The sequence below is a fragment of the Podarcis tiliguerta genome, assembly GCF_965153285.1.
Source record: "Podarcis tiliguerta genome assembly, chromosome: 2".
In the NCBI taxonomy this organism is placed as follows: Eukaryota; Metazoa; Chordata; class Lepidosauria; order Squamata; family Lacertidae; genus Podarcis; species Podarcis tiliguerta.
The window spans coordinates 5956418-5983697 of record NC_139535.1 but is presented as its reverse complement, the minus strand read 5'-3'; the positions used below and the strand labels follow the sequence as shown (position 1 = coordinate 5983697).

The 27280-nt window shown below is 47.9% G+C and overlaps 1 protein-coding gene across 1 annotated transcript; it reads left to right on the top strand.

Annotated features, from left to right (window-relative positions):
- The first annotated feature begins 459 nt into the window (after window positions 1–459).
- On the top strand, window positions 460–27129 carry LOC310672907 (uncharacterized protein). The gene is made up of 15 exons (XM_083430560.1): window positions 460–1091; window positions 1977–2053; window positions 3834–3856; window positions 4265–4383; window positions 6970–8703; window positions 11414–11838; window positions 14358–14435; window positions 15547–15750; window positions 16678–16792; window positions 17903–17935; window positions 18223–18341; window positions 19404–19530; window positions 21292–21387; window positions 22099–22200; window positions 23848–27129. The coding sequence occupies exons 2-15, from the start codon at window positions 2030–2032 to the stop codon at window positions 25053–25055; spliced, it is 4407 nt and encodes a 1468-aa protein (XP_083286686.1). The 5' UTR covers window positions 460–1091; window positions 1977–2029; the 3' UTR covers window positions 25056–27129.
- Window positions 27130–27280: the final 151 nt, after the last annotated feature.

Here is a 27280-nt window from a genome sequence, read left to right as displayed (position 1 = left end):
TGCCCTGGATACAGAATTGACCTGCGCCTCCATGGACAATTGTGAGTCCAAAACGACTCCCAGGCTGCGCACCTGGTCCTTCAGGGGCACAGTTACCCCATTCAGGACCAGGGAGTTCCCCACACCCATCCGCCTCCTGTGCCCCAAAAACAGTACTTCTGTCTTGTCAGGATTCAACCTTAATCCATTAGCCGCCATCCATCCTCCAACCGCCTTTAGAGTAAACCCAGCACTATAACAGAGTTAAAAACGAGAATCAAGAAAGGGAAAATATGGAATGATTAGAACATGCAGTGACGATGTTCAGTTCCTCTTGAATGTAATGCAATGCAATGTCGAAAACTGCAATGGTGAAAAATATAAATGAAAATCTAAAAAGAGAAAGAGATCTTCCATCCGTAGCTTTTGATTGTTTGTTCGCCCAGACAGAAAGCGGGGGACTGCATTACCCTCTGCAGGAAGGCGCTCTGCACGGGCTCAGGAATACTTTTTTTTTGGGGGGGGGGGGAGGAAACCACCGCCTCCGGCCAGATTCCTTTGCAAGCGACCAGCAGAGGGCGAAGAGCGCAGGGCGCGCGCGTCTCGTCTCGTCCGGCTCCGGAGGGAGGGATGGAGGTCGGACGGAAGGGGCTGAGCTTCTTGCCAAGCGGCGGATTTAGCATCCGGGGGTGCCTCTGAAGCCTTGGGGGCGGGGAGAGGCACCCACCCACCCACCCAGCAACCCCAGATGTGCAGCGGGATCGGCGGAGGAGCCTCCTGCGCGCTTGGAGCCTGGACGGGAGACTCGCCTTTGCCCGACGACAGCTCAAGCCCTGCAGCAGCTTTGCAAGGAAAGAAGCGCCCGATCCGGATCATCGCCGCCCCTAACATCAACAGGGCGCCCGGAGGAAACAGGGTACCACCACACACACACGCGCGCATCCCTAAGCATCCCCAAAATAGCTGCTTGGTGCGCCTTTTCCACCCGCCTGCCCACCTGTCGGGAGGTCTATGCGCGCCTACTCCCGAGGAAGCCCCGTTGACTTCAGGGGGGCTTGAAATCCCCGGAGAACCCTAGGATCGTAGAGTCGGAAAGAAAATTTTCTTTCTAGGTATATAAAATTTGTATATCATATTTGTATGCGTGTTGGAAATTGTATTATAGTAAGTCCTGTAACGTAACATGACAACGTTTGCCGGTGTAATATAAGAATGTTAACAAATAAATAAAATGCAAATTTTAAAAAAAAAGGATCGTAGAGTTGGAAGGGACCCTAAGGGTCATCTAGTCCAACCCGCTGCAATGCAGGGATCTCAGCTAAAGCATCCATGACGGATGGTCGTCCAACCTCTGCTTGAAAGCTTACAAGGAAGGAGAGTGCAAAACCTCCCTTCCACGGTCAAACAGCTCTTTCTGTCAGAAAGTTATTCTATATGTTGAGTCGGAATCTCTTCTCTTGCAGCTTGAAGCACTTGGTTCGCGTCCCACCCTCCAGAGCAGGAGAAAACAAGCTTGTTCCCTCTTCCATGTGACAGCGCTTCAAATATTTGACGATGGCTCTCATATCTCCTCTCAGTCTCTTCTTGTCCAGGCTAAACATACCCAGCTCCTTCGACCGCTCCTCATAAGGCTTGGCTGCCTTCTGTCAAGTCAGCGCTTGTATTCACTAACTGGCAGGAGCAGTCTGCAGGGTTTTGAGATCCCCAGTCCTACCCCAGAGATGCCAGGAATGGAATTTAGGGCTTTTAGGGACCATCTGACTTAGATGCTTGAGCTGAGATTCCTCCATTGCAGGGGGTTGGACTAGATGACCCTCGGGGTCCCTTCCAGCTCCACAACTCTATGATTCAATTAGCTTCTGATGCTCGGCCCCTGAACCACTGCCCTTGCTTGGTCTGGCATGCAGAGCATTGCAGCCATCGCCTAATCCAGGACCTCTTGTTGTCTGCAGAATTTCCTCTGCCTCAGAGTTATCTCTTTTTTTCCACACCTGCAGGCGTCTCACCTCTGCTGAGTCAAAACGTCCAGGGAAGGAGAGGAACTGGAGGAATGGATGGCACGCAGCTGAGCCAGGTAACGGATTTTGTGGGTGGTTTGCGGTTCGCACCCCAATCATCCCTCAAACCCAGCCAAAACTTGTTGGGTTGTTGTTGTTTTTTAAAGAGATATGCCTGGGGCACTTTTCCCTCTCTCTCTACCTCGGCTTCTAGTCTAGCCTGTGTATAACGGGATAAATTCCTGCTTTTAAAAACGTATCTATACAGTGGTACCTCGGCTTACATCCGCTTCAGGTTACATCCGCTTCAGGTTACAGACCCCGCTTACCCAGAAATACTACCTCGGGTTAAGAACTTTGCTTCAGGATGAGAACAAAAATCGTGCGGTGCTAGCGGGAGGCCCCATTAGCTAAAGTGGCGCTTCAGGTTAAGAACAGTTTCAGGTTAAGAACGGACCTCCAGAACGAATTAAGTATGTAACCGGAGGTACCACTGTATATTATTGCATTTATTTCCCATCTTTTGCTCCGTGGAGCTCAAGGTGACGTCTCTGCCCCCCCCCCCCATTTAAACCCCACAACAACCTTGTGAGGTAGAGAGACTGGCCCAAGATTGCCCCGTGATCACTAGTCCAACACTCTTAAATACACCTTTTCTCAACCGGTTTTTCTGCAAAGGCGAATGACGCTGGTGCCGTGAGTTCTTGCAGCCTGCAAAGCGCCGTTCGGTTTTTGCAACATTGCATAAGGTGGAAGAGACAGGGAAACTCACTGGTGAATCAGTGAAGGAAGGCAGCGTGGTGCAGTGGTTAGGGTGTTGGCCTAAGACCCTGGAGACGAGAGTTCGAATCCCCACTCAGCTGTGAAGCTCACTTGGTGGCCTTTGTCTCCCAGTCTAACCCACATCGCTGTGTTTTTGATAACAGGGAGTACTGTCAATGCCACCAAGAGCTCCTTTAAGGAAAGGTGCTAATAATAATAATAATAATAATAATGTGCTATAGGACCCCCGAGCCCTTAAAATCCAGCTTGTTTATGAAGATCACCTGAAGAGGTGCTTTTAATAGGTCCTTGTTTTAAAGAGGTCCACCTTGCCTCTGGTAGAAGTTGGGCGTTTAGGGTACACAATCGCCTGCTATGTAACTGCTTTCCCAACAGAGATTTGGCAAAAGCCTCCTCACTTTTTCTCGAAGACGTTTTTATTGCCAGCCGGACTTCTTGCTGATTATATTTTCTACTTTTTTAAAAAAACGGATTAGCCTGTCACCTTAAGGATTATCTGTATTCTTTTAATTGTGTTTTGTATTTTAATGTTGTGCGCTGCCCTGAGATATATAGATACAAACAGACACACGCACACACATATATATAGACGGAACAGAAATACTTTCATAAAAAAATATTTGCAGCCTTTAAAATACCCACAAGCAGCAAAGTGAGTAGTTCTGCCTATAAATTATCTCCTGGAAGTGCCTTCAAAATGTATCCTGACTTTTAAATTAATTGTTTTATTGTTTATGAAATTTGTATACCTCTTTTCCATCCGTAGCTCTTAGGGCAGTTCACAACACAAAAACACAAAATACATCATAAAAACGAAAAGCGCCCCACTAGTGATGTGAGGTGAGAATATTCTCTGGAGAATATTCTCTGGAGAATATTCTCCACAAACTGTAAATTCTGTGTCGTCTACACAGCTGCTTTAAATGTACACACCTCATTAATCGAGAACATTCTCCAAAACATTATTCTCGAGAATTTAACATCACTACCCGCCACAAACCAGTAACCCCCCCCTTCCCACTTCGTTGCCACCAGCAACCCTGCTAACTGCTTTTTTGTTTTTGTTTTTTCCAGGTTGTTGAGGCTCTGGGAGACAGGTGAGCTTGAATTATGGGTACAGGGGATCCTTACTGCGGGTTTCACCTTCAGCGGAGCTGGAAAGGGGCCTCAAATGTGGGGTGGTCAGACCATGGGGTAGGGACACGTCTTGTATCTGATGCTGCCTGGAACCAGGCAAAGGGCCTTCTCGGTGGTGGCGCCTGCCCTGTGGAACTCCCTCCCACCAGATGTCGAAGAAATAAACCACTATCTGACTTTTAGAAGACATCTGAAGGCAGCCCTGCTTAGGGAAGCTTTCAATGTTTGATGAATTGTTCTATTTTAATATTTTGCTGGAAGGTGCCCAGAGTGACTGGGAAACCCAGCCAGATGGATGGAGTAAAAATAAATTATTATTGTTATCATTATGCCTGTCTTGAACATTCTTCTCTGTCTCTTTTCTCCAGCAAGGAAGGCATCAAGCTTCCCCCCAAAACCAAACCATTTCTGGTGGAGTCGAAACAGGGAGCCGATGCTCATTTGGAGGAAAAATCCGCCTTTCAGGACGTGCCCCTTGGATGCAAAGGTTGAATATGAGTTTTTCTTGATTCTGCTCCAGCCATGGTGCAAAAGTGGATTGGGGTGGGCGGAGATTGCAGTTCTCCTCCTTACCCCGCTCCCTGCAAGCCCATAACCATGGCTGAAAAGTATACAGTGGTACCTCGGGTTACATACGCTTCAGGCTACAGACTCTGCTAACCCAGTAATAGTGCTTCAGGTTAAGAACTTTGCTTCAGGATGAGAACCGAAATCGTGCTCTGGCGGTGTGGCGGCAGCAGGAGGCCCCATTAGCTAAAGTGGTGCCTCAGGTTAAGAACAGTTTCAGGACAGACCTCCGGAACAAATTAAGTACGTAACCTGAGGTACCACTGTATTATAATTATTATTAGGCACCTTTCTCTAACTATTGCAGCAGCCAACCTAGCAGTTCAAAAGCACATCAAAGTGCAAGTAGATAAATAGGTACTGCTCCGGCGGGAAGGTAAATGGTACTCAACCTGAGCTACCACTGTACATACATATACAGTGGTACCTCGGTTTTCGAACGTAATCTGTTCCGGAAGACCGTTCGAGTTCTGAAACGTTCGAAAACCGAAAACTCAACAGCTGGCAGCTAGGCCTCAGGATCTTGCACTCAACGGAAGCCGCGTGGCATATTCAACTTCCGAGGGATGTTCGAAAACCGAATTCTTTGTCAACAGAGACGTTCCAAAACCGAGGTACCACTGTACGTATATGTAATTTTTTGTATTTCTTTTTTTTTTAATATAAAAATGTCATCCCTGTGTGTGAGACCACTTTAACTTGCAGGATCCCAGTGTTACAGAATACTCATTCTGCACTTGTAAGAAATCTGTCTTTTTCCATGGTAACATTTAGACTTTGGAACTCCTTGCCTATTGATGTCAGGCAGCCGCCTTCACTGAACTGTTTTCAGCTTAAAATATTTATCTTTGGGCAAGTCTATCTAGACACATAGATGTTGACATGTCTTAATCTCTTTTCCTGATAAGTTTAATTATTTTTAAATCTTATGTTGATAATCTTAATATTTCTTGTAAGTGGCTTAGAGGCTACAATTGAGTGATATATATATATATATATATATGCTTTCGTAGATTTTCACGGGTACAGGAATGCAGGTTTTGGTGTCCTCGGGTGTCTTCCCGTGTAAAAGTTGGGGTGTCTAGGCGACGTTTCGACGAGGTCTCACTCGTCATCTTCAGGCTGGTGCTTTCGGCTTCTTGTTACTGGAACAGAGCAGGATCTCAGTGTTTGAGTTCCTATAAATACTGTTGAGGAGGTGTGGTGTATAGCCTCCAATGTTCTGGGCAGAGAGGAGGTTCCCAGGCTAGTGTGCCTTTTCTTCTTTTGTTCCTTAATTACTTGAGGGATATCTTGAGTGATTTCTTGAGTGATTTCCTGAATCCCACTTAGGTGGGTCATTAGGTGTGGATTAGTTGCTAAAGCCTTCGTGTCTTGAACTCTTGAACTTTGTGAAGAGTTTTTCTGAGAAGATGGCTGTACTGCACTTGGTTGTGCTCTGGCTTGGCTTCGTGTATAGGGGCGAGCTGTGGTTTTGTGGCCTGTGCCAGCCAGATATATATATTGCTGAATAAATTAAATTAGTATCTGAGGCTGTTTATCTGCGTTTGGTCATGCTGTCCCTAATTTGCAGGGTCTCTTTTGTTTTTTAAATGGACATGGAATCATAGAAGGGACACTAAGGGTCACCTAGTCCAACCCCCTGCGATGCAGGAATCTCAACTAAAGCCCTAAATGGCCTCGGCCCAGTTTACCAATAGTAGCATCTCCACCCCCACCGTTCAGCCCAGACATTGAGGTCCAGCTCCGAGGGCCTTCTGGTGGTTCCCTCGCTGTAAGAAGCGAAGTTACAGGGAACCAGGCAGAGGGCCTTCTTGGTGGTGGCACCCGCCCTGTGGAACGCCCTCCCACCAGATGTCAAGGAAATAAACATCTATCTGACTTTTAGAAGACATCCGAAGGCAACCCTGTTTAGGGAAGTTTTTTGATGTTTTATAGTATTTTTAATATTTTGTTGGGAGCCGCCCAGAGTGGGTGGGGTATAATTTTATTATTATTGTTGTTGTTATTATTATTATTATTATTATTATTATTATTATTATTATTATTCCTGACAGAGGACCATCCAACTTCTGCTTAAAAACCTCCAATGAAGGAGAGTTCACTACACATCTATGTCTGACTAGATGTTCAGATAAAGCAATTTTTCATGCATGAGTTAACTGTGCCGCTTGCAGAGGAACCTTTGATGATTTCCAGCACCGGGCTACAATGGAACCTCAGGTTAAGAACTTAATTCATTCCGGAGGTCCGTTCTTAATCTGAAACTGTTCTTAACCTGAAGCACCACTTTACCTAATGGGGCCTCTTGCTGCCGCTGCGCCACCAGAGCACAATTTCTGTTCTCATCCTGAAGCAAAGTTCTGAACCCGAGGTACTATTTCTGGGTTAGCGGAGTCTGTAACCTGAAGTGTATGTAACCTGATGCGTCTGTAACCCGAGGTACCACTGTATTACCAAACTGGCTGCTAATAGTGCTTATTTTACTCTCTCCCTTTTTTGATAGGTCAAGGGTTGATAACTGAGAAGGAGAACGGCGACGAAACAACTTGCGGTGCTGACAGTTCTGAACAATTAGATATACCCGGGAGATTGTTAGGAAAAGCCAATAACACCGTTTCCCCGTCTCCTCGGCAGGACGTGACTTTGGAAAAGGGGACACCTCCAGGAAGAGCCCAAAACAAGTCGGTCCTTCGTGCAGCCGGCAACAAAGTCGGCGCCAACAAGAGGCAACTGGCGTGCAGCAAGTGTGGGAAAAGCTTCAGCAACAGCTCAAACCTTCTTGCTCACGAGAGAATCCACACTGGCGAGAAGCCCCACAAGTGTCCGAGCTGTGGGAAGAGCTTTGGTAAGAAATCGACCCTCGTCGCTCACGAGAGAATCCACACCGAGGAGAAACCGTACGAGTGTTCGGTGTGTGGGAGAAGCTTCAGCCAGACTTCGAGCCTCGTCGCCCACGAGAGGATCCACACAGAGGAGAAGCCGTACGAGTGCTCCGAGTGCGGGAGGAGCTTCAGTTTGAAATCGAGCCTGGTCGCCCACGAGAGGATCCACACGGGCGAGAAGCCTTACAAGTGCTCCGACTGTGGGAAAAGCTTCAGCCAGAAGTCCGCCCTCATCCCGCACGTGAGGACCCACAAGGGAGAAAAGCCCTACACCTGCTCGGCCTGCGGGAAAGGCTTCAGCCAGAGCTCGAACCTTATCGCACACGAGAGAATCCACACGGGGGAGAAACCTTATCAGTGCGCGAACTGCGGCAGGAGTTTCAACTGCAGCTCCAGCCTTATCCGGCACCAGAGGATCCACACGGAGGACAAGCCGTACGACTGCTCGGACTGCGGGAAAAGCTTCGGCTGCAGCTCAAGCCTCAACCGCCACCAAAGGACTCACACGGGCGAAAAACCCTACGAATGCTCGGATTGCGGCAAAACCTTCAGCGTCAGCTCCCAGCTCAGTGTGCACCAGAGGACGCACACCGGAGAGAAGCCCTTCGAGTGCTCGGCTTGCGGGAAAAGCTTCAGCGTGCGATCGAGCCTCAACGCCCACGAGAAAATCCACACGGGGAAGAAACCGTACAAGTGTGGGGACTGCCCCACCAGCGTCTACTTGAAATCCAGCCTCAACGCACACAAGAAACTGCACCGAGGTGAGAAGCCGTACGACTGCGCAGAGTGCGGGAAGAGCTTTTCCTGCAGCTCTAGCTTCCTCCGACATCAGAGAATCCACACCGGAGAGAAGCCGTACAACTGCGCCGACTGCGGGAAGAGTTTCACTCTGAACTCGAACCTTATCACTCACCAGAGAACCCACACGGGCGAGAAGCCCTACCAGTGCCGGGACTGCGGCAAGTTTTTCAGCGTGAGTTCGCAGCTCAACGTTCACCAGCGGACGCACACGGGCGAAAAGCCCTTCGAATGCTCAGGCTGCAGCAAGTGTTTCACCTGTAGCTCCGCCCTGATTCGACACCAACGGACCCACACGGGAGAGAAACCCTACCAGTGCTCCGAGTGCGGGAAAAGGTTCAACCTGAGTTCGAACCTTATCGCTCATCAGAAAACCCACACGGGAGAGAAGCCGTATAAATGTATGTATTGCGGCGAGAGCTTCTATACGAGGCCGCATTTTGTCGAGCACCATAAAACCAGCCACCTGGAGGCTATAAATGCGAAAACAGACAACAGCAAAGCTCAGCGTGACTCCCAGTCCATCAAGTACCAGATAAACTATGTAGGCTGGGATTGACAAATTGACTGAGAAAAGCGCAGTGGCAGAGCTGATGGGAGGCTGCCAGCCGTGGCTCTTGTACACTGCTCTCCTGTGTTTTGCAAAATAAAAATCCACGTTTCTTTGGTTCCGTGTCTGCCTTACCGGAGACATTATATCAGATGTAAATTCCTGTCGGGTTCTAGACATCAAATAAAGGTGTGGAAACAGGGCTTAATATTTTTTTAAGGGGCTGGAGAGATGAGCCAGGTTTTTTTATTAGGATCTTGTATGGAGCTAGAACAGGGAGGTCCAACGCACAAGGCCTTTTTTGGCTGCCCTCAGCAGCATTTGACACCCCCCACCCACCCTCACGCTACTTTCCCAAAGCTGGGTAAGCGAGGACAAAATGCGAAACCAAAAATCCATCCTCTGCCCCCTGTTTCAGCATTTCTACATCATGTTTCTTAAGAAGGCAAAAAGGCCCGGAGCAGTCAAAACAGAAAAGGATTGTGCATCTTTTTTTGTTTTTTTGTTAGCCACCTTTAAAAGTTTATTGAAAAGTCAAGAAGGATGTTTTAACAGAAAATAAAGAGTGCTGTTTGGCTAAAGGTAAAGGGACCCCTGACCATTAGGTCCAGTTGTGGCTGACTCTGGGGTTGCGGCGCTCATCTTGCTTTATTGGCCAAGGGAGCCGGCGTACAGCTTCCGGGTCATGTGGCCAGCATGACTAAGCCGCTTCAGGCGAACCAGAGCAGCGCACGGAAACGCCGTTTACCTTCCCGCTGGATCAGTACCTATTTATCTACTTGCACTTTGACGTGCTTTTGAACTGCTAGGTTGGCAGGAGCAGGGACCGAGCAACGGGACCTCACCCCGTCGCGGGGATTCGAACCACCGACCTTGTGATCGGCAAGCCCTAGGCTCTGTGGTTTAGCCCACAGTGCCACCCGCGTCCCACTGTTTGTGTAGGCACAGTTTATTTTTTAATTTTTGCTGTAAAACATATGCATACATATATACATGCATACATCCATCCATCCATCATCATCATAGACTTTTATTGCGCTAGCCATAGGCCATGGCATCATTCAGAAAAATAACAAAAGGAAAAACAGCAATAACCATAAAAACCACCAGGCACCACACATACAATATAAACCACGGTCACAAGTACTAAAATTGTTTGTTGCATAAAATAGAATAGCAGAAGATTCTCTAGTAAAATTAAATATCCGAATCCCCTTTGCAGTTGACCACTATTTTATCAAGTTCTTTCCTCCTGATCTCAGCTGTCAACACACAGAGTGCTACTTCATAAGTTACAAAGTCATCAGTATCGCTCAGCAGCCATTTCACTCTTTCTACCTTATTCAGGTGAGTTCCATTCGGAAACAAGGGGTTTTATGAATCTGTCTCTTGGGTCTATATATAACGGGCACTGCAGTAAATAGTGGCACAGGTCCTCCACACAGGGTTGCCCACACAAACAAGGTCTCTCTTCATAATGTACTTTGCCGTAGCGTCCATCCAACCCCGCTGAGGGCATCGATTGGAATCGTAATTATGTGAAAGCGATTCTAAGCATGGCAAGTGGGAGCTTTGACAGGTAACTGGCCTGTGTATGCTCCGCTTTAATAAGTGGGAACCATGGTGAACTCTTGGTAGAAGCCATCTGGCAGAGACCCAGCCAACCTTCTGAAATATCCTTTCTTTTTTTGCTCCCCTCAAAATCTCGGAGGTCAATTAAAAGTTGTGAAGAGATTAGACCACCTCCTGTACGTTTTGGAAACAGGAGCTGTTGTCACGATGAAACAATTTAAATGGCAAATTCACAAGATGAGCAATTTGGAGCATTGTTTGATTATTATATGTGTTCTCTGTGTGAGTGTGTGTTTGGATCTAGAGGACGACATACATGTTTACACCATGTGAATAAAGAGGGCGCCGTTGCATACAATCAGCTACAAAAAAACGGAGTCCTGTTTATACTGAAAATAAAATAGCTGCAATGAAAGAATTGAGATGCTGATGTGCTTTGCATTTAATCCTTCCTGTAATTTGGAAGGAAAACGAAGCCAACCTACTTTAATGTCTTTAATTGCAATGATCAGCAGCCGTTGTTGTTGTTGTTAATAATGCAGTAATAATAATAATAATAACAATCAGTGTTTTTTTTCTAAAATAATGTTTAGGGGTACTCTCATTTTCCTACTCATATTGAAATACTGCCCCTCAATGAGGCCAAACTTAGATTCACAAAATGTTTAGGGGTATGTGTACCCCCAGAAAAAGCGCTAATAATAATACTAATACTACTACTAATAATAATGTGCATGTGTGGGTACCAAACCAAGTCTTTGACCCAGGTGAAAGAAAGCCTAGTTTCATCCCTCTTCTTAAGGCATGGGTAGGCAAACTAAGCCCTGGGGGCCAGATCCGGCCCAATCACCTTCTAAATCTGGCCTGCGGATGGTCTGGGAATCAGCATGTTTTTACATGAGTAGAATGTGTCCTTTTATTTAAAATGCATCTCTGGGGTATTTGTGGGGCATAGGAATTTGTTCATTATTTCCCCCCAAAATATAGTCTGGCCCCCCACAAGGTCTGATGGACAGTGGACCTGCCCCCTGCTGGAAAAGTTTGCTGACCCCTGTCTTAAGGCTTGAGAGCTGGTTTCCCCGGTCAGTTGGCAACCCCTGGCTCCTCTGCCCGTCCCCGCAAGAGGGCTCTGAGCATCCTTTAAGCGCCTGGCGGCAGCCGCTGTCCTTCTCTCTCCGGTGGGGGCGGAGCTTCGCCCGGCTGCGCCCAATCGCTGCGGAGAACGGAGAGAAGGAGGCACATCAAAGGGAGAGGAGATCAAAGCGCTTGGCGGCGCCTCCTCCGCCTCCGCGGAAACAAAAGCGGGGAGCATCTGCGGACCGGGGTGGGGACAGATCTTGCTCCCCTCCTCCTCCGCCTCCAAATCAGGGGATCTGTTTGGGGTAGATCCCTGTCGTTGCAAGGCTTGCTGCTTCAGGATGGAGAAAATCACCTTTTGCACAGGGCAGCCATTGAAGTGCTCGGCCTCTTCCTGAAAACCTTCCCCTTCAGCTGTCCCACACTCCCTACATCGGCTTTATTCCGCATCATCGGGGGGGGGGGGAGTGGGAGCACCCTGGAACCTGCTCAGGTAAGTTTGGGGCAGAAGTGGTGGGTTTTCACCTGCGCCCCCCCCCCCCTTCTGGGCATTCCCCCCCCTTTGGGGTCAAAACCCCTGCTCTTTTCATAGAATTGTTGAGTTGGAAGGGGTCCTCAACCCCCTGCAATGCAGGAATGTCAACGAAAGCATCCACGGCAGATGATTTTGGGGGGGATAATAATAATTGATAATAATCCGAGCGGCTTCCAAGCGAATATTAAAAACAATACAGTGTCAGACATTAAAAACTTCGCTAAACAGGGCCACCTTCAGTTGCCTTTTAAAAGTAAAATAGTTGTTTATTGCCTTGACATCTGGTGGGAGGGCGTTCCACAGGGCGGGTGCCACTACCAAGAAGGCCCTCTGCGTGGTTCCCTGTAACTTCGCTTCTTACAGCGAGGGAACCACCAGAAGGCCCTTGGAGCTGGACCTCAGTGTCTGGGCTGGACAACGGGGGTGGAGACACTCCTTCAGGTATACATGACCAAGACATTTAGGGCTTTCAAGGTCAGCACCAACAGTTTGAATTGTGCTTGGAAACATACTGGGAGCCAATGAAGATCATTCAGGACCAGTGTTATGTGGTCCTGGCGGCCGCTCCCAGTCACCAGTCTGGCTGCCGCATTCTGGATTAGTTGTAGTTTCCAGGTCACCTTCAAATGTAGTCCCACATAGAGCGCATTGCAGTAGTCCAAGCAGGAGATAACCAGAGCATGCACCACTCGGGCAAGACAGTCTGCGGGCAGGGAGGGCCTCAGCCTGCGTTCCAGATGGAGCTGGTAAACAGCCGCCCTGGACACAGAATTGACCTGCGCCTCCATGGACAGCTGTGAGTCCAAAATGACTCCCAGGCTGCGCACCTGGTCCTTCAGGGGCAAAGTTACCTCATTCAGGACCAGGGAGTCCCCCACACCTGCCCGCCCCCTGTCCCCCAAGAACAGACTGTCTTGTCAGGATTCAACCTCAATCCATTAGCCTCCAACCGCCTCCAGACACTCACACAGGACCGTCACCGCCTTCACTGCTTCTGATTTGAAAGAGAGGTAGAGCTGGGTATCATCCGCATATGGATGGACACCCAGCCCAAACCCCCTGATGATCTCTCCCAGCGGCTGCATGTAGATGTTGAAAAGCATGGGGGAGAGGACGGAACCCTGAGGCACCCCACAAGTGAGAGCCCAGGGGTCTGAACACTCATCCCCCCACACACTTTCTGGACACGGCCCAGTGCCCCCAGCGCCCAGCCCCTCTAGATGTTCCAGAAGGATGTTATAGAGCTTAGCCTTTCATCTGTTGGGGCTTTCTGCCAGTACTTTAGGTGTCTATGGGCAATGTGTGTTGGATCCCCTCTAAGAAAATCCTCCAGCCTCTCCTTTCCCCATCGCACTGTGTAATATTGCTCAGTGAGAGACCACTTCTGTGAGATTTTTAAGCGGAGGCTGCATGGCTGCCTGTCATGTCTGATCCAGTTGAGATTCCTGCATTGCAGGGGGGGCGGGTTGGACTAGATGACCCTTGGGGTCTCTTCCAACCCTACAGTTCTGCGATTCTACATACTAAGGTCCCAGGTTGACTCCCCAGCATCTCCAGGTAGGACGGTGGGATAGCTCAGTTGGTAGAGAAATAGACTCTTTAGGGTTGTGGGTTCAAGCCCCACGTTGGGCAAAAGATCCCTTCATTGCAAGGGGTTGGACTAGATGACCCTTGGGTCCCTAGTGACTCTACAGTTCTGTGGTTCTACTGCAGAGAAAGGGACACGGGTGGCGCTGTGGGTTAAACCACAGAGCCTAGGACTTGCCAATCAGAAGGTTGGCAGTTCAAATCCCCGCGACAGGATGAGCTCCCGTTGCTCAGTCCCTGCTCCTGCCCACCTAGCAGTTCGAAAGCACGTCAAAGTGAAAATAGATAAATAGGTACCGCTCCAGCGGGAAGGTAAACGGCGTTTCCGTGCGCTGCTCTGGTTCGCCAGAAGCGGCTTAGTCATGCTGGCCACATCACCCAGAAGCTGTATGCCGGCTCCCTCGGCCTATATTGCGAGATGAGTGCTGCAACCCCAGAGTTGTCCGCCATGACTGGACCTAATGGTCAGGGGTCCCTTTACCTTTACCTTACTGCAGAGAAAGCCTCTGTGCTTGAAACCTTGTGTTTGAAACCTTGGAAAGCTGCTGCCAGTCAGTGTGCGCAGTCAGTGTGGGCTAGTTGTTCCTGTTTAAAGCAGCAGCCCTTTTTTCTCAGCTGTGAGATTCGGAATCTCACAATTATATTTGAGGCTCACTTGCTTTGCAGGCGGAAGATTCCCAGGTTCAGATTCCATCGTCTCCAGGAAGGGCTGGGAATTTCCCCTGCCTGAAACCCGGGAGAACCAGTCATTGTGCCCACCCCTTGCTCTTTCCAAAAGGGACACCCTGCGCCTTTAACTGCTACCTGCCAGGCAGAAATACAACAGGGAAAGCCTCCCTCCACTGACCTACCTCTGAACTGAGCAGTATTGCTTATTTCCCTCTGAAAAGATGCTGGAGACCCTGCCTCGTCCAAGGAGACCGAGCGAAGATGCTTCTGAGGACCAAAGGATGAGCAAGGAACTGCTGGTAGGCCCATTTGCCGTACTATCATTATGTATGAAGAAATCCATAATGTCAATACGAAATATGTCTGCATAAAATATTTTGAGTGCCTACAGAGGTACATTGCTCTGGCAATCAAGCCTATAGTGAAAGTGCTTGCTCTGTGCTATTTAACTAGTGCTTAATGCCAAAATAGGCTTCTAAGCAATTTTCAAAATATAATAGGGTCGCCATATTTCAAAAAGTGATTATTATTATTATTTATTCAACTTATACACCACCCTATACCTGGAGGTCTCAGGGCGGTTCACAACAAAACACAAAAGTTGTTTATCTTTTTTTGTTGAGCTTTCCCCACAAAAGTTGTTGTGCTTTTTGGCGAAATCTCAAAAAGAAAAAACACTACCAACATGGGCTGAATACCAGCCGTGTCTGGGAAACTCCAGACATATGGCAACCCTAAAATATAACAACAATTGGGCAAACATTAAAATGTGGTAGTATCTCTGTACTCCACCATTTTTGAGTGTTTAAAGCTGTTTGAAACGTCTCAGCTACAAGTTTGCGGAAATTTGGTTTTAAACAGGTCATATAACCACTCCTCAAGGAACTTATATTTGGAAAATCTAAGTCATTTTCAGCCAAGAAAATCTCCCCTTGGTCGAGGTTCTCGAACGGGTGGTTGCGGACCAGATCCAGTAGGCGCTCTTGGAGGAAACTGATTTTCTGGATCCATTTCATTGGGGTTTAGGACCGGTTTTAGGACAGAAACCGCTCGGGTCGCCCTGGACGGTTACCTCTGTTGAGAGAAAGATGGGGAAATAGGTCCTTGTTAATTTTCCTCTGTCTCAGCTGCTTTCAGTACCATTGACCATGATATCATTCAGAAGTTTGGCTATCCTTATTGGGCCACCAGGAATACACATATAGAGGGTCTTCCACAGCCCTCAAAGGGAAATGAATGGAGTGGGCTTTGGCTGTGTCTGTGTGAGCGGGAGAAGGAGAAAAAATATGGGAGTTTTTGTGCATAGGAAAGAGAGGGGGGGGGGGTCTGCAGCCCAGCCTTGTGCAGTTTCACTCAGAAGCAAGCTTAATTTTTTCTGAAACATGCTTCACCCTCCTTTTTTAATCGCAGAGGAAGGCAGAAGTGGAGAGGGGGAAAATTGTACAGGAATGGAAGGATCTCTGTTGTTTTCTGGAAGAACAGAAGCAGCAGCTGATCTGGTGGCTGGAAAGTCTTGCAGGGGACATTATCGAGATAAGGGGGCAGAGTCCGTCCACGGAGACCCATCCACCAAGCGAAACGGGAGGGTTGCAGGAGCATATTGACTGCCGGCAGGTGAGACTTCTTCCTTTTTTTTGGAAATGATTTTTATTTGGTTAAAAAAAATAAACAAGATATATATACTCTATATATAAACAAGATATATATACTATACAAGTCCATATACTCTGAATCTCGCGACTTCCCCCCACACTCTCCATGGGTCCTAATGCTAATATTTACGCCTGCATATCAATTCATTGTCCAGATATCTTGTCCCTCTAAATTATCCATACTTTTTGTTAGTTACTTTACAAGTGTGGTTAAAATTCTGCTAATGTTTTCATCTGTTTACAATGGTCTCGTAGATATATTACAAATTTTCCCCATTCTTTTTTAAAGATCTTGTCCTCTTGGTTTCTGAGCTTCCTGGTTAATTTTGCCATTTCAGCATAGTCCATCAACTTGGTTTGCCATTCTTCCCTGGTCGAGATTGTGTCTTCTTCCCATCTTTATGGTCCGGCTCTCACTTCCATACATCACTACTGGGAAAACTTCCTAACTTAGTAGGAGTCAAATACTACCGGTATATCATTTTCATATCATTTTCTTTCAGCGTACAACATGCCGTTAATTTCAAATCTGTTTTCCATAGCCTCTCCCAATCTTCTGGCAGGTGAGACTTTGCCAATGCAGTGAAAAGACGGGACTGCTTCTTGCTCGTCCATTCATTGGAGAGGCAGTGCTGTCTACCAGTTAGAGTGTCCTGGGACCTGGGAGACCAGGGTTCGAGTCCTCACTAGGCCACGATGAAGCCTTGAGCCCAGTCACAGCCTCTCAGCCTCACCAACCTCACAGGGTTGTTGTGGGGGGAGGAAAGGAGGGTTAATCCTTTTTTTATTCCAAGATGAGCCTATTTGCATGCATCCTGTTGCTTCAGCATAGTATCTGCAATGCAGACTGTTCACCCAAGTTGTTCCTGTTGTCATCTCTTCCCTCCAGGCCACTGGTAGTTCCAGCAGGAGACAAGGAAACTTCCTCGAGGTGGAACTAAGGCTTCACCATTTCTCTGAGAGGAGGAAGGCCGTCTTGGGAGAGGCGCTGAACTGCTTCCGAGGTGAGCAGGGGTCTTCTGAGTTCTCTCTTGGGCAGCGAGACGCCCATCAAAGCTCTAGTGAAGGCAATTTGCAACTGGTCCTCCACCCCAGTGCAACTGAAAAGGAGCTGGACTCACTGTGAAATTGTTACAGTATGTGCCACACTTTTAGCCAGTACTATGTACCCTTGAGGGCCCCCCACCAGAAAGAAACACTGATTATTATTATTTAAAAGACTGATATACAGTGGTGCCCCGCAAGACGAATGCCTCGCAAGACGGAAAACCCGCTAGACGAAAGGGTTTTCAGTTTTCAATGCACTTCGCAGGACAAATTTCTCTATGGGCTTGCTTCGCAAGACGAAAATGTCTTGCGATTCTTGCGATTTTTTTTCACTCCCCACCCCCTTTTTCTAAGGCGCTAAGCCTCTAATAGCCTTTTAGCCGCTAATCCGCTAATCCCTTAAGCCTTCAATAGCCTCTAATAGCCGCTAAGCCACTAATAGCGCTAATCCGCTAATGGGGTTGCTTCGCAAGACGAAAAAACCGCTAGATGAAGAGACTCGCGGAACGAATTAATTTCATCTTGCGAGGCACCACTGTACAGCTCTGCATCAAAAGATCTCAGAGAGGTTCACAACATAAAAACACAAGTACGGTAATTAAAGCAAAAGCAACTAAACGGTAGCCCACGCTACTTTATGTCTGTTAAACATTAAAAGCTTCCCTAAACAGGGCTGCCTTCAGATGTCTTCTAAAAGTCTGGTAGTTCTGTTTCTCTTTGACATCTGGTGGGAGGGTGTTCCAAAGGGCGGGTGCCACTACCGAGAAGGCCCTCTTCCGGGTTTGATTGTTTGGGAGCCAAAACATTTGAGATCTAGGCTGTCCGACTTCCAAGGTACAACTTTGATGCCATAGCTCAAACCAGGGCATTGCCGGTATTTCTGCTTCCAGAATCCAGCGCAGACAAAAAGAGAAATGGCTTGAGTATGCACTTATACCTTTTAAAATCCATTATTTCCCTCAAAGGATTCTGGGCACTTGTTGAGGGTTGCTTAAGGTATATGATGAGGCTATCTGTTTCCCTTGAGGAAGGTGGAATGTGTGTTTCTCTCTTTGCCTTGTTTCCAGAGTCCCTGAAGATGGAGCTTGAAAGTCTGATTGGTACGTCCCTGGCTCTGACGGGACCAAAGGGGTGTTTCGTTTTATAAATAACAGCCAAAACAGTGTGTGAAGCCCTCTTTCGACTTGGGATCCCCAGTGGCTGCCGTTCAGAGGCGCCTACTGCCTCCGACAGTAGAGACACAGCCGAGCTGCCTGCGATATGCTTTGAGCTTGCTCTCTGCTACTAGCAACTTGCTTGTCCGCGGCTTTTCAAACTGTTTATGGGGATGGCAGGGGTGGGGTGGGAGAGGACAGGATGAAATCTGAACGATGCCTTTTTTTGGCAGCTCCTCCTTTTCTTCCGGAGTCTCGTCTTAAGGACTCAAGAACATTCCCCCCATCTGGCTCGGGACAATTTCCTCAGGATCAACGTGAAATGGAAACAGATGTGGGATCCGTGGTTCAGGTGAGGGTGTTTATTCTCTCCTTACCACCCTTGCCCTGACCTCGCCACTGTGATCCACGCGACGGTCACCTCCAGACTTGACTACTGTAATTCGCTCTATGTGGGGCTGCCCTTGGGACTGACCCAGAAACTCCAGCGGGTGCAGAATGCCGCGGCAAGGCTCCTTATGGGGTCCTCATTGCGGGATTACATTCACCCGGTGCTATACCAGCTGCACTGGCTCCTGGTGGAGTGCAGGATCAGGTTTAAGGTGTTGGTTTTGACCTTTAAATCCCTATATGACCTAGGACCCTCATACCTACGGGACCGCCTCTCCTGGTATGTCCCACAGAGGACCTTAAGGTCCACAAATGACAACATCTTGGAGGTCCCAAGTTGAAGGTGGTTAGATTGGTCTCAACTAGGGACAGAGCCTTTTCAGTACTGGCCCCAACTTGGTGGAACGCTCTGTCACAAGAGACTAGGGCCCTGCGGGACTTGACATCTTTCCGCAGGGCCTGCAAGACAGAGTTGTTCCACCAGGCCTTTGGCTAAGGCACAGTGTGACCCCCTCCTTTGGTAATCCTCACAGAACTCTAGCCCAATGGTTGCTATTATTTTGATTCTGAATTGATTTTAGAATGTATTTCAATTAATTGACTGTGACTTTATGTAAGCTGCTATTTTACTGTTGTTAGCCGCTCTGAGCCTGGCTTTGGCTGGGGAGGACGGGATATAAATTAAAAATTATTATTATTATTATTATTATTATTATTATTATTATTATGCTACTGGGCAGTGTGAGCAGCTTTGGAGGCAGAATGTCAGGACTCAGCTATACAGCTGCAAATATAATTGCTTTAAGTGTGTTTAAAGTGCATTATAAAATTGCGACACCAGATGGCGCTGGTGAGCTAATGGCAAATTCCATACAGATTTCAAAACGTGTTTTTTTTAAAGCATATTCACAGCATTTTTTTTAATATAGTGTGTAGATTTGGCCCAAGTATTCCAAACATCACACACACACACACACCAGCCTGGTTACCCGAGTCTGATCGCAAATGCCGATTTCCTTCCCAGAATCTGCTGAAGTTTGAGGACGTGGCTGTGGATTTTACAGAGGGAGAGTGGGACCTTTTGGACGCCCACCAAAAGACCCTCTACAAGGATGTCATGCGAGAAAACTATGAGAACACGACCTCACTGGGTAAGAGGGCAGGTCTGGGTTTTAAACCACCGGCCGCAGGGAAAGCTTTCTATTTCTTTACCAAAACGTCTGCACTGCTTGACCGCTGTAAAATGTCTAAGCGGTTTACAGGAAATATTAAAAGATGTTAATAGCCGATAATTGGAAAGGAAATTATGTTCCAACCAAAGAAGAATGGTTGAATACTTGGAATTAGCAGAGTTAACTGATTTGATAAGACAAAAACCAAAAAATATAATCCAGAAACAATGGAAATGTTTAAATGATTATTTATGTAGACAAAGATTAAGTGTAAGGTATTGGTTGTGTTCAGAATAGATTTATGAAAGATTTAGAAAACTTATTGATTAGAATATTTGTGTGAGATTGTATTGGAAAAATACGGAATAACAGATACAATCTTGCTTAAAATGTATATAGGAAGTGCAGTGTGAGCGATGGAACTCAATCAATGAAATTTTATTATTATTTTCATATTGAGATATTTGTAGAATAAATTTGGAAGAAATTCTTCCAACTTTTCTCCTTTCCTCTTTATTTTTTCTTTTCTTCTTTTCTGTTCTTTTTTATATATGTGTGCTTATCTAAAATATATATGTATGTATTTGCAAAATTTTGCTTATATTTTGTAATACCATATTTTTCGCTCTATAAGACGCACCAGACCATAAGACGTACCTAGTTTTTGGAAGAGGAAAACAAGATAAACAATATTCTGAATCCCAGAAGCCAGGACAGCCAGCGGGATTGCAGTGCAGCGATCCCACTGGCTGTCCTGGCTTATGGGATAGCTACGCGCAGCCTCTCCCGGGCAGCGGGATGAAGGCTCCCATTGCCCAGGAGAGGCTGTGCACAGCCAAGCAAGAAGCCAGGACAGCCAGCGGGATTGCAGCGCTTTGGGGAGTGCTTTGGGGAACTGCAGGAAGGCAGAGAACTTTGGTCCCCACAACTGCCTCATAGGGGCACGATCTACAGGGACGAGTTGCCGCGCTCATGAGGCCTGGCCTCGTGAGCCAACCTCACTACCTTATGAGACGAGTGATTGTTTTGCTGGCCTGCTCCTGACAGGTGTTGTCTGGGGAGGCCAAAGAGAGTGACCCGGAGGCTCCAGGGTTCCCCACACCTTCTGTAGACTCAGAAATGACTGTGACTTCCTCCTCTAGATCAAGGGAAGTAATAGTGCCACTGTATTCTGCTCTGGTCAGACCTCACCTGGAGTACGGTGTCCAGTTCTGGGCACCACAGTTCAAGAAGGACACTGACAAACTGGAACGTGTCCAGAGGAGGGCAACCAAAATGGTCAAAGGCCTGGAAACGATGCCTTATGAGGAACGGCTAAGGGAGCTGGGCATGTTTAGCCTGGAGAAGAGGAGGTTAAGGGGTGATAGGATAGCCATGTTCAAATATATAAAAGGATGTCACATAGAGGAGGGAGAAACGTTGTTTTCTGCTGCTCCAGAGAAGCGGACACGGAGCAATGGATCCAAACTACAAGAAAGAAGATTCCACCTAAACATTAGGAAGAACTTCCTGACAGTAAGAGCTGTTCAACAGTGGAATTTGCTGCCAAGGAGTGTGGTGGAGTTTCCTTTGGAGGTCTTTAAGCAGAGGCTTGACAACCATATGTCAGGAGTGCTCTGATGGTGTTTCCTGCTTGGCAGGGGGTTGGACTCGATGGCCCTTGTGGTCTCTTCCAACTCTATGATTCTATGATTCTATGATTCTATGATTCTCTTCTCCCCTGGCTTCCTTCCTGACCAGTTCTGGCCATCACCAAGCCTGGCACGATCTCTCGGCTGGAACAAATGGACGAGCTGCTGGCAACGGATCTCCACAGCGCCAGGGACCACGTAGGAGGTATGCCATTCAGACGTAATATGTGCTGGGAAGGGGAAGTCGATGATAACGTGGGATGGGATTCTGGGCAGTGGGAGGGTTTGTACCCATTGGTGGTCGGGAGTGCAGCAAGGTTGTTTCAACCCCGCCGTGTCTCAAGTCGCTTTCTTGATAATAATAATAATAATTTATTATTTATACCCCACCCATCTGGCTGGGTTTCCCCAGCCACTCTGGGCGGCTTCCAACAAAGTATTAAAATACAGTGGTCTGTTAAACATTAAATCTGAAGGGCTGCCTTCAGATGTCTTCTGAATGTCAGGCAGTTGTTTTTCTCTTTGACATCTGCTGGAAGGGCGTTCCACAGGGCGGGTGCCACTACCGAGAAGGCCCTCTGCCTGCTTCCCTGAAACCTCACTTCTCGCAGCGAGGGAACTGCCAGAAGGCCCTCGGAGCTGGACCTCAGTGTCTGGGTAGAACGATTGGGGTGGAGACGCTCCTTCAGGTATACTGGGTTGTCATACAAACCACAGAGGGACACAAGGGTGTCTTCATCATAGAATCATAGAGTTGGAATAGACCACAAGGGCCATCGAGTCCAACCCCCTGCCAAGCAGGAAACACCATCAGAGCACTCCTGACATATGGTTGTCAAGCCTCTGCTTAAAGACCTCCAAAGAAGGAGACTCATCCAATTCCCATTACCCATTCTTTCCTCTTCCCTGTTCTTAGCCATCACAAACCCCAAGACGTTGGCAAAAGTGGAGCAAGGGAATGAGATCTGGGCTGAGCGTCGGTGCAGGCCTCAAGGAAATGCTTGCAGCGAGCCAACAGGTGAGGCCACTTGGAAACCACAAACAAGCTTTTTTTGTCTCCAGAAGTTGGCTGCGTCTACAAATGGGCGGATCCTTTAAGCCATCATGTCTTGATAGATCTGTGCTCCCCTAATTTGTCACACCAGCTTTCTCCTTTCCTATAGAAGTCAGACTGGCTCCTTCTTTGTTGTCCTTCTGCTGGCAGGTGAAGTCTCATTTATTCTGACAGGCCTCTGGGAACTGTCTGCTTTTGTTTTAAGGAAAAGGCTTCAAAATTGCTGCTGCTGCTGTTGTTGTTATTGATAATGATGATGATTTGGTGATGATGATGATAATAATATATTACGTGGCGCTGTGGTCTAAACCACAGAGCCTAGGGCTTGCCAATCAGAAGGTCGGCGGTTCGAATCCCCGCTACGGGGTGAGCTCCCGTTGCTCGGTCCCTGCTCCTGACAACCTAGCAGTTCGAAAGCACGTCAAAGTGCAAGTAGATAAATAGGTACCGCTCCGGCGGGAAGGTAAACAGTGTTTCCGTGCGCTGCTCTGGTTCGCCAGAAGCGGCTTAGTCATGCTGACCACATGACCAGGAAGCTGTCTGTGGACAAACGCCGGCTCCCTTGGCCTAAAGAGCGAGATGAGCGCCGCAACCCCAGAGTTGTCCGCAACTGGACCTAACAGTCATGGGTACCTTTACCTTTACCCATCTGACAGGGTTGCCCCAGCCACTCTGGGCAGCTTCCAACATAATAAAAACACAGCAAAACATTAAACATAAAAAACTTCCTGAAACAGGCTGCCTTATCTTTTTTAATAAGATGATAGATAGATAAATAGATAGATAGATAGATAGATAGATAGATAGATAGATGATGATAGATAGATAGATAGATAGATAGATAGATAGATGATAGATAGATAGATAGATGATAGATAGATAGATAGATTCTATCATAGTTTAATTACCTTTTAAAGTAAATCCTGCCAACCTAGCAGTCCGAAAGCATGCCAGTGCAAGTAGATAAATAGGTACCGCTGCGGCGGGAAGGTAAACGGCGGTTCCGTGCGCTCTGGTTTCCGCCACGGTGTTCCATTGCTCCAGAAGCGGCTTAGTCATGCTGGCCACATGACCCGGAAAGCTGTCTGTGGACAAACACCAGCTCCCTCGGCCTGAAAGAAAGATGAGCGCCGAAACCCCATAGTCGCCTTTGGCTGGACTTAACCACCCAGAGGTCCTTTACCTTTTACCTTTACTTTTTACAGATTATCTTTTAAGTTTTTTGTCTTTTATCTGTGTTTGTGTAAGCAGCCATGAGTTCTGGTCTGGGGGAAAATACATGATATAAATATATTATTATTATTATTATTATTATTATTATTATTTCCCTCTATTTAAGATGTTGTCTCACCTTCCTTCTGTTTTCTCCATCTTGTTGCCGGTGCCATTGTTGCATCTATCAACCTGAGGCATAGCTCAGTTGGTAGGACATCAGACTCTTGAACCCAGGGTCAGGGGTTTGATGCCCATGTTGGGTGAAAGATTCCTGCAATGCCGGGGGTTGGACTAGATGATCCATGTGGTCCCTTCCAACTCTTCTCTTCTCTTCTCTTCTCTTCTCTTCTGATGACTACATGTGAATCACACTGATATATCTTCTCCTTTTCCCAGGAGTTGCTGAGAGAACAAGAGAGAATGAGGGGAGGGGTCTTCAACCAGAAAACTTTGAGCTGGAAGGGTCACACGTTGCATTGCTTCAAAGCACTGAGACCAAGTCCAAATCCCGTGAAAAGCAGGAAGCCCCTGAGACTCAACCCATGTCGCCAGGCAGCCATCTTGGAGAGCAGCTACTGGAACCCGTTCTTTTTGTGGTGCTGGAGAAGAACCCAGGCAACATAGGGACGGGACAGGAGAGCCAAGAGCTTTGCTCCGCCTGTGGGAAGGTCTTCAACAACAGGGCAAGCCTGGTTAGACATCAGAGAATCCACAGCGGGGAGAAGTCACACACCTGCACAGACTGCGGGAAGAGCTTCAACAAGAGGTCCAACCTTATCACTCATCAGAGAATCCACACGGGAGAGAAGCCCTACCGGTGTGTGGAGTGTGGGAAAAGCTTCAGCCTGAGCTCCAGCCTCGTCCGGCACCAGAGGATCCACACCGGGGAGAAGCCCTACCAGTGCTCTGTGTGCGAGAGAAGCTTCAACCAGAAGCCCTCCCTGGTGGTGCACGAGAGGACCCACCGCCGCGAGAAGCCCTACAAGTGCTCGGCGTGCGAGAAGAGCTACAGCCACACCACGAGCCTCATCGCTCACGAGAAAATCCACCGGGAGGAGAAGCCCTACTGGTGCGCGGAGTGCGGGAAAAGGTTCAGCTTCAACTCTCAGCTGATCACCCACCAGAGGATCCACGCGGAAGAGAAGCCCTACAAGTGCTCCGTCTGCGGGAGAGGGTTCAGCCGCCCCTCCAGCCTCGTTGTGCACGAGAGGGTCCACACGGGAGAGAAACCCTACAAATGCGCCGCCTGTGAAAAGGGCTTCCCCTCCAACTCGAGTCTGGTGAGGCACCAGCTCACCCACGCGGAAGAGAAGCTGTGTGCGGAATGCGGGAAAAGCTTCAGCCCAGCTTCCCGACTCCAGAGGATCCAGGCCGGGGAGGAAATGGCCAAGTGCCCGGGATGCGAGAACCGGTTCGACTCGAGTCCCAGTGGTTTTCCAGTGGCGCATCTTCCCAAATGGAGGAAACCCGTTGGCAGACGAAACAGCACTCGGCGTGATGACATTCGTATCGTAGATTCCGCAGAGGTGCAGCTGGAGGACGATGTTTTCAGCCAAAGCTCCCTGCCTCTGCATTATCACATTCACTATGCGGGGTGGGAATGAAAGCACCGTATTTGTCGCTCTATAAGACGCACCCGACCATAAGACGCACCTAGTTTTTAGAGGAGGAAAACAAGGGGGGGGGGGAATATTCTGAATCAAATGTTGTTGGAGGAAGGAGGAGGGAGGACCAGGCTAAGGCAGCACAACAAGAGGCGCTGCGCAGCTCTCCCTCTTGCTGTGCTGGGTTCAGCAGAGCAGCGCAAAGCCTATTATTAATGAATTGATTTTAGAATGCTGTATTATTTTACTGTTCTAAGCCGTTCTAAGCCCGGCTTTGGCTGGGGAGGGTGGGATATAAATAAAATTATTTTATTATTATTCAGCAAAGCGGGAGGAACTCTCCCGCTTCGCTGAAGAGGCTTTGCGCAGCTATCCCTGAAGCCAGAACAGCAAGACGGAGAGCTGCATAGTCTGCATTCACTCCGTAAGACGCACACACATTTCCCCTTACTTTTTAGGAGGAAAAAAGTGCATCTTATACAGCGAAAAATACGGTAAGAGGGGGTTTTTTTTGTGTGCTTGCTGTCTAGAGCTAATGTAGCCCAAAACATCTGCCAGGACGCCAGGTTGATGAAGATCTGTGATTGTAGGGGAGCAATCGATGTATCTTTGGTCTTACTGTAAATATATTTAATTTTCAGGGAAATGTTCTTGGCAGTTGGGGGAGAAGGGGGGGAATGTTTCCTCCCTGGAGAAATCTAGTTTGGCTTTGTTCTGGATACATTAAAATTGCCGGAGGAGTTGAAAAAGCAACTTCTTGTTCTTCTGAAGAGAAGTTGCTATGTAAGAATGAAGATGCATTTGAACTTTAATTTGGGAGCACACGTTTTTGTATGTATGAACACACACAAAATGTAAACTCGGCTTACTTTCTGCAGGGATAGCGCTGCAATCCTAAGGCCCGTTCAAATGTGGTCCGGAGCCAAAATTCCCTTCAATTCCGACGTTCAAGTGGTGTGCGTTGTTGTTGTTTGTGTGGCCAAACCCATGCTCAAAAGGGGGGTCACAGTGGGCTTCAGGGAAACCCCTAGTTCTGCAAAGCTGTAAGAACATTTTTAGAGGGCGAGGGAATGGAAGGAGGGGTTCACCATTTGGGGGACAAGGAGAATGGAAAGGAATTGGAAACTGTCATGGCTTCCCCGCAAAGAATTCTGGGAAGTGTTCTGCGTTAGGGGTGGTCAGACCTGTTAGGGGAGACTCCTATTCTCTCTCCTAGAGCTATAATTCTATAGAGAGTGGTTTAACGGTCATTCCCTCTCCCCAGGGGATTCTGGGAATTGTAGTTCTGTGAGGGGTGCCAATGGCAGGGCCTGCAGTCTGACCGCCTCATTAATGCCCTGTGATGTTGCCGAAACGGCGAGGTTTTTGTGTGTACGTGTACGGAACAAACTACAGACGCCCGTTAACCAATTCAAAGGCCTTTATTCGAAGGAGATCCAGAAGACACACAAAAAAAGCATTTAGAAATAAAAGGGAAGTCTCTAAACACAGGGCCACAATCCTGTTTGGAACCAGGGGCACATTGGCAAATCTAAGGCGCTGAGGGCGCCACGAAAAGGCCCATTTTACAGGAGGCGGTCATCAGAATGTCCCCCTTCAAGCAAATCATATCCCCAAAGCAAAAGACAAAAAAGAAGGAAACACCCCCAGAAACAACCAAAACCCATAAAAACTAACATTGGGAGGAGCTGGAGGCTAGGTTAGTGCCCTGAGGGGCTGTCTGAGTGTCCCGTGATGCTTGTGAAGAAGAAGAAGAAGAAGAAGAAGAAGAAGAAGAGTTTGGACTTGATATCCCACCTTTCACTCCCTTTAAGGAGTCTCAAAGCGGCTAACATTCTCCTTTCCCTTCCTCCCCCACAACAAACACTCTGTGGGGTGAGTGGGGCTGAGAGACTTCAGAGAAGTGTGACTGGCCCAAGGTCACTCAGCAGCTGCATGTGGAGGAGCGGAGACGCAAACCCAGTTCCCCAGATTACGAGACTACCGCTCTTAACCACTACACCACACTGGCATATGTGGGCATATGGCTGGGGACCCCCAGATCTAAAACATTACCCATGTCTTATAAATAACAGTAACACTGATTAATTGTCCGGCGCTTTGCAGACACGCTGCCAATGATCCACACAACAGTCCTGTAAGGCGGCTCTGTATCGTTGGCCCTCTCCTCACAAACATATCAAGTGCGCATGTGTGGACAGCACTGCTGACCAATGGCTACTTGC

Coding starts and splice junctions, on each gene's coding strand:
- LOC310672907 (XM_083430560.1), top strand. CDS start 2,030: ATGGATGGCACGCAGCTGAGCCAG. Junction 2,054..3,833: donor ATGGCACGCAGCTGAGCCAG/GTAACGGATTTT, acceptor TGTTTTTTCCAG/GTTGTTGAGGCTCTGGGAGA. Junction 21,388..22,098: donor CGCCAGGGACCACGTAGGAG/GTATGCCATTCA, acceptor CCCTGTTCTTAG/CCATCACAAACCCCAAGACG.